The sequence below is a fragment of the Arachis ipaensis genome, chromosome B07, assembly GCF_000816755.2.
Source record: "Arachis ipaensis cultivar K30076 chromosome B07, Araip1.1, whole genome shotgun sequence".
NCBI lineage: Eukaryota > Viridiplantae > Streptophyta > Magnoliopsida > Fabales > Fabaceae > Arachis > Arachis ipaensis.
Window position 1 is genome coordinate 4631576 of NC_029791.2, and position 7856 is coordinate 4639431.

Sequence of the window (7856 nt, forward strand, 5' to 3'; positions counted from 1 at the left end):
ATAGTGGGTTTATCGAGATGCATGCGGTCTTTGAGGTTGTTGCCGAGTTTAACCCCGGTGCATCTGCACCTACAGAGGCAGGTGGGTCGGCTTCTCCGACTATCGATGACTCCGTTCGGGGTCATTCGTATGACCTACGGATGGAACGAAATCCACCTGATAGGTATACTCCGTCGCGGTTCGGTCAGGGCATCATGGGTAAGGGACTGAATTGGTTGGGTCGAAAGAAGTGAATGTAACTGTTTGTTAATCTTTTTTTAGAATTTAGTATTGTTTTAGAAGTAACTGAATGTAACTCTTAGTTAATCTGTTGTATGTTTACCTAATCGAAATTCAAAATATGGTCTCAGAATTAAGTGAATATAATTCTTTGTTAATCTTTTGTATGTTTACCTCACAAAGGGATTAGATGGTAACATTACCCTAACAATACAAACACGACGAACGAGAAAAATATTAATGGATAAAGCCAAATTTAAAAATACAAACACGACAAACTAGAAAAATATTAATGGATAAAAGACCCCTAAACATACAAACACAAAGGCCATATTAGTTCTACGAACCACCATCGTCACCAGCACCACTCGGTCCAACACGCTGAGGACATCGACTCTGACTATGACCCTGTCTACCACAGAAACGGCATATCCGAGGACCACGCATATCCCGTGAGTCCATTTCATTCAAGTATCGGGTCAACTTGGGACGGCCTTTCGATGTTCTCTTCAAGGCGGGATTAGCGACCAATGTGGGTCCCTGATAAGAAGGCCATGTCTCCGCATCGCCTAATGGTACAAACTCAAATCTATAGACCTTACGAACCTTTGTCATTCTATACACATCATGCACATACAACTGCCAATCGAGTCGCTGGTTTGCATAGCAAGCAATAACATGTCGACATGGTAGTCGTTCCACCTGAAAGTGTCCACAGTCACACGTTCGCCGCGCAAGATCAACTACTAACTCCTTTCCATTAGGCATTTCACGAACCTCAAACACCTCGTTCCGTCTATCAAACCGGTGCACAACTATATTCCCAGCACGTTGCATGTTTGCTTCTATCCGCTGTTGTGCAAATACAGAGTAATTAAATCCAGCACGCTTGCGTTCGTGAGTCTCGGCACTCTTCCGCGTAAAAAATTCGTTTAACCGATAATACGTTGCTCGGACGAGCGCGAACACAGAAAGGTTTCGGGCACCCTTCAAAACTGAATTAATGCACTCCACAAGGTTCGTCGTCATATGGCCCCATCGATGACCCTCATCAAATGCCAATACCCAGTGTCTAAGTCCAATGGCATCGCACCACCGGGCATATGCCTCGCCTCGCTCTTCCAACCTCTTGAAATTGATGTTGTACTCCTCCACTGTCCTTGAATACCCTATGTTGACAACAAGTTTTTGCAAGTACGGTACTTTGAATGCCCTTAAGAAGTTGCTACCGATATACCTTATACAAAACATCCACCATGCTCTCGGAGGTTGCCAATCACCACCGGAATGATTAACTGCTGCCCGGATTGACTCATGTCGATCTGAGATCATACCGACACCGTCTTTTCTAACAACATGCCTTCGTAGATTCCTTAGAAAGGAGTGCCACGCATCAACTGTCTCGTCCTCCACCAGGGCAAAGGCGATAGGCACAATGTTCTGGTTCCCATCTTGTGCAACAGCAACTAGAAGTGTACCTTTATATTTTCCGTACAGATGTGTGCCGTCAACTTAAGCTAGAGGCTTGCAATGCTTGAACGCCCTAATGCATGGATTGAAACTCCAAAATACGCGGTGAAGTATTTTGACACCATCCGCCTCCTTAGTCCCGTTGTACAGTGGTCGTGTTTCTATTTGGACTACTGAGCCAGGCATCTTCTGAGTCATGACCGAGAGCCACCATGGCAAAAGCTTGATAATAATCCTCCCAACCACCGAAAACTTTGGCTATGGACTTCTGCTTTGCCAACCAAACCTTTCGGTAACTGATGGTGTAGTTAAACCTTGACTGGACTTCTGCAATTATAGATTTGACCTTGATGGACGGGTCACTCTCAACCAATGGCATTATAGCCTCCGCAACTGTGTCAGAGTCTAACTTGGAATGATCATGTGAAATCGTTTCCATGGTGCATGTGTGCCTGCCATTGTATCTTCGTATCTCCCAAGAACCTTTTTTCCTTATCAAACTAGCTCGGATAAGCCAATCGCACCCATGCCCATACATCTTGCATTTTGCATAGAACGTCAATGGTTCAAATTCGTAAACATTGTAGTCGACTCCTCTAGAGATAGTGTAACTTCTGATTGCTGCGACCACAGACTTTCTAGAACTATACTCCATTCCTATCCTGAACTCTCCGTCCTCAGGATCAGCAACACCTATAAAAGGCAGAAATCATCATTCATTGATCCATCCGAAATATAAATTTACAAAAACATATTATTCACTCATCACGTACCTATATTTGCATATTCCAGAAATTCCGGTGCATTCATCGCGTCAAGATCCAAATTACGCATAAAAGGTGGGACGTTCATCGGTTGACTGACTGCGGGGTGAACCACCACATTCTCCACTTCTGCTTCGACTCCCACATTACCATCCTCGTCTTCATCGCCAGCTTTATAAGTGGCTTCGAAGTCCTCTTCACTGTCATTGTTCATTCCTTCATACACTGCAGCTCTATCATCCTCTATATCTAAATCATTTTGAATCTCATCTGCCTCTACGTCTTCAAACTCAACATACAGCTCAATCTGTGGCTGTCGCAATTGAGTTTGCCGGTGAATCTGGAACATATTCTGCATACTCTCCTCGTCAGTGATCAGCATGATATCAAATTGTATTAGACCACCAAAAACTATAACTGGATTCCGGTACAATATACTGCTCACTCTCCTCAATATACTGTTCTCCATGCTTTAACAGATACCGTTTTGAAACTCCATAAACGACATAGTACATGGAACCACAAACGAAAACAGATTCTGATACACAAACCTCACTCCTTCATGAGTATTTTGTATAATCTCACCATTGCGATACACTATCACGTTTGCGGTACCCTCCATTACACTAGCAACACACTCAAAGAACACTCTTCTTCGCAATGAAAATGGTACCAGACTTTGCCTTATATAGATGAAGTACTCAGCACGCCCACTCCCGTGTTGCGATCACCAACCAACCAGCCTTCGACACGTGTAACACGCCCCCCATGCTGACTCAGCACGCCCCCATGTGTTGCAATCTCGTGCAATCAGACTTCGCCACGTGGCATTCACGTCCACCCCATGTGCTTACTCAGCACGCCCCCCATGTGTAACACCCAATGTTCTGAAAACCGGACCGGACCGGCCGGTCCAACCGGTCCAACCGCGAACCGGCAATACAAACGGTCCGGTCAAGTACGTAAAACCGCTGAAACAAAAATCGGTGAGAAACCGGTGAACCGGACGAGAACTGGCCGGTTGGACCGGACCGGTAACCGGCCGGTTTTAAGGAAACGGCGTCGTTTGCAACTTTGGCCTACTGATTACTGAACTGAACCACTTCACTTCTCAATTCTCACTCCTCTCAGCCTATGCTCTGCTTGTCCGAATCATTCACTCTCCCTTATCCAACCCTAGCTACTCTTTTCGACCCACTGCCGCCTCTCCGTCGAGTCACTGCCGCGTCCGTCCGTCGAGCTCTGCCGCCGTCCGTTCGTGTAGCCACTGCCCCCAAGTCTCCAACTTTCCTGCTCTCTTCTTCCGCGAGCTCGCCCCATCCCCTACTCTTTGCATCTTCTTGCCGTTGGCTTCATCTTCTTGTCGTCGTCTGGTCGGCATCGTCCATCAATCAAGGGTCTGTTGGCGTCTTCTTCGAAGGTCAATGAATGTCTTGCTTGCTTGTTCTTTAATTGTTTAGCTGTTGTTCGTTTTTTTTCTACCTTTTTATGCTCTGTTTTTGTGATTAGCTCTGGTTTTATGTGTTGCGATTTTATTGATTAATGAATATTTTGTGATTAGCTCAGGTTCTCTACTGATTATTGGTTCTTTACTGATGTGATTAAACACCCTGGAAGTTAGATTACCTCCAGAAACGGTGCCAAGAATTGGGAATCCGCAATGTTATTTTTTATTTAGGATTTAGGATTCAATCAAAAATTGGCTTTGTTTACATTTGTTATAGCTGGCTTAGTTAGTTAGCACACTGTGCCAAGAATTTTGCTCTTTGTGCGTATATCTGAGTTCAAGCACCTTTGGTTACTTTGTGCAACTTGAGTTACGACGTGCTGTTGTATTAGTTGGGTTCAAGAATTTTATTTTATTTTAAAGCAATTTGTTTGTATTGTGCCAATGAAGTTCATTATTTCTGCTGAATTTTTTGTTCTTGTGTTTGTATTCTGCTGATGGCTCCTAATTATTTTGTTCAAATTTGCTGATGTTTGTATTCTGCTAATGGCTTTGTTTTGTAGATGCTGTATTCTGCTAATGACTTTTAGTGTTTTGTATGCTCCTAATTATTTTTGTTCTGGTGTTTTGTATTCTGCTAATTGCTGGGTGAAGGTCTAGGGTTTTGTGATTGTTGCTGAATGCTGTAGGCTTAATTCAGATATGGTCTTGTTGATGATTTTTTTTTATTTTTCATTGTGCCGTGGCTGTTTTTAATTTCGTATCTGTTTTATTAATTTCAATTATGGATAATAGTATTAATTAAGAAGCAATTGCCGATAACAAGTTCTTGCTGATTTTGATGATTGATAAATCATGATGTTGGGATTTAATATTTAGATATGTTTTTTTACTATTTAACAGTTGAATTTGTATTTTGATAAGATCATATGGATTTGGTTGATGATATTTTATATAGTGTTTTAAATTTCGAAGATATTTTAAGATTATATTAGACTATAATTATATTTTAGGATGTTTATTTATAATCTTTTCATTATTTTATTCTAAAGCGGTTTTTCCGGTTGAACCACCGGTTGGACCGGTTAGACTAATAAACCAGTAAACCAGTAATTAGAGCGGTTTGATGATCGGTCCGGTTCTCAGAACCTTGGTAACACCATAGTTATCAAAACCGGTAAACTGGACCGAATACCGGTCCGGTCCAACCTTCGGACCACTCAAGGCATTGAACTGGTCAGACTCGATATGAACCGATAAAAACCGATCGAATCTGGTAAAAACCGGACCGAACCGAACCGGTCGGGTCTGAAGGAGAGCCTACGACGCACTAGCGTTGTTGAAGAACACCATACTCCATATGCTCTCCAATGCTGCCATGTGTCAAACCTTGTGATTTTTTGAAAAATTTTCCAAAATGACTAACCTAAGGTTCGAACCCCTTCGTTCAAAGATGTGAGGAGGAAGGTTGTACCAACAAGCTGACACAATTCTTAATAATATAACTTGAACTATGGTTTTTGCTTGCTGTTGTTTGGTTTGTATGACTATTTGGACCTTATGACTGAAGGGAATTCACATTTTTCCTTCCCCTTCAAGAAATGATTAAAAGTGATGGACATGTAAATGGACTAAACACAAATATGATTTATGATTGGGTAATATGGCTTTGTTCGAGTGGGATAAGATTTTGTTGTTGTTGTTGTTGTTGTCTTGTACTTTTTTTAATTCATGGGCTTGATTATGTTTTGTACTTTGTAGCGTGACGTGCATCCTTCGCTGGGCTACTTACAGAGAGAGAGTTACCTGCCCTCAGTGTAAACATCCATTCGACTTCCTCTTTGTCCATCGCTCGCTTGATGGCAGGTATTTCTGCAAGGCTTTGTTTCTTTCTACCTTTTTCAACATTTGAAGTGAAATAATTGTACTATTATATTTGTTTGCTTGGACTTCTTATCATTAGGTGTAGTCTCAGTTGTCTAGTAGAAAAATGTAGAAGATAGTCTTAGCTGACGATTATGGTACATATGACACTTCTAATATAGAATGTGAAAAAGATGGATTAGATATCTCTGATGTTATTTTGGTGATAAATGAGCTATTGATGCATAGTTGTTGAAGATGGAAATTCTTTTTTCTGTTTGAGATTTCACTTCCTCAGTTTTCAGGTTACTTGATTGCTGAGTAAACGCGCAGTGAAAGCTAGAAATACAATGATGTTCTTGATCTTCAGCAATCGGCTCTCTTATTGAAAATGAGTTGTACAAAATTGTCTATCAATGCTGTCTTGCAGTTTCCTTTTTCCCATTGCTTTCACACATACTAATTGAATGTGATCGCTGAAGTTATGTTTATTTATGTGCTCTACCTTTTGAGGATGAAAGCCAATATTGTTTTCTACTACTAATTCTTTTGTCCCTTTTAACAGCATCCAGGACTACATGTTCGAGGAGAGTGTTTGCCTACTACTTAGGGCTGCATGGTTTCAACCTCTGAAGGTCGAAAATCACGTGGAGCATGAAGATGCCTAAGATCCTATTGAAGATTTTTATCAATATCAATATGATTATGAGTATGAAGACGAGGATGATGATGATCTAGATGAAGTTTAGTATGGTAGCTCATCAAGTCTTCGCATTGGTAACCGGAGATGGGGAGACAATGGTTATGTCAGATCTGGGCGGCTCGAAGCAAGGCCAGTCCCGCGATCAAACTTCCAGGATCTAGGAGGCGCAAGTTCATCATCTCGCCAGCCAAAAAAGAAAGAGGCAGCTGAAAAAGTCGCAACAGGTAGACGGGCTAAGAGGGCATTGAAGCGGGAGGCTGCTGATAAGGCTGCAGCGGCAAAGCATCAGCAGCATCTAGTGAGGTTGGGCAGGAAGTAGTGCAATACTTATGCTGAAGTCATACCAACTCAAGCCAGGCCTCGAGTACTCTCCTTTCCTTAAAAAAAAAGGGTATTTTTTACTTTTTTTTTCCAATCTTGTACAGTGTTTATTCATTGAACTAGTGTACTATAATATGGGGGGTAAAAATGATAGACAATAATGTGGCTTGGTATGTTGTTAGTAGTTCCGTGGGTTTAGGTGGAGATGGAACTCCTCATACACTCTCTTAGGATTGAACAATTTAGGTTTGTAATCAATTGACTTACTCTAAATTTTTAAAAGTTGTTTGTCATGATTCATGACTCTATTAAGGGTTATTCATTATGTGTTCTGCTTTCAAAGTTACAGATTTGGTATTAATAGAAATTTCAAAATCTCAAATGGCTGAAAATGATATTTGGACTTACAGATAGAAAGTTGTGCTGAAGCTTCCAAAGGAATTGCATGCTTAGTGCTATGTACAGAGATATTTGACCTACCAATTGTGATGTAAAATCTTGTAACAATATCAAACTATAACAATATCTTATTAGTGTTTGTAGGTGATATGTTTTCATTTACTATGTACATTCACTAGAAAACTAGCTTAGAAAAAGTTCCTATGGCATGAATACAGAAAAAAAAAATCTATTTTAAATTTTTTTTTTTCCAATCTTGTACAGTGTTTATTCATTGAACTAGTGTACTATAATATGGGGGGTAAAAATGATAGACAATAATGTGGCTTGGTATGTTGTTAGTAGTTCCGTGGGTTTAGGTGGAGATGGAACTCCTCATACACTCTCTTAGGATTGAACAATTTAGGTTTATAATCAATTGACTTACCCTAAATGCAAATTTTAAAAGTTGTACATAATTCTTTGTCACGATTCATGACTCTATTTAGGGTTATTCATTTTAAAAGTTACAGATTTGGTATTAATAGAAATTTCAAAATCTCAAATGGCTGACTTACAGATAGAATAGAAAGTTGTGCTGAAGCTTCCAAAGGAATTGCATGCTTAGCTGGTGAGTGGTCTCCCATCATTATCACTGTGTAGAGAGATATTTGACCTACGAATTGTGATG

General features: G+C 40.7%; 1 protein-coding gene across 1 annotated transcript; it reads left to right on the top strand.

The window, feature by feature from the left end:
- Positions 5662–7636, top strand: LOC107608846 (the record flags this gene model as incomplete). The annotated part of the gene is given in 3 exon segments (XM_016310598.2): positions 5662–5766; positions 6329–6855; positions 7406–7636. Coding segments are annotated over 2 exon segments (562 nt in total), but the record flags the coding sequence as incomplete, so codon positions are not given.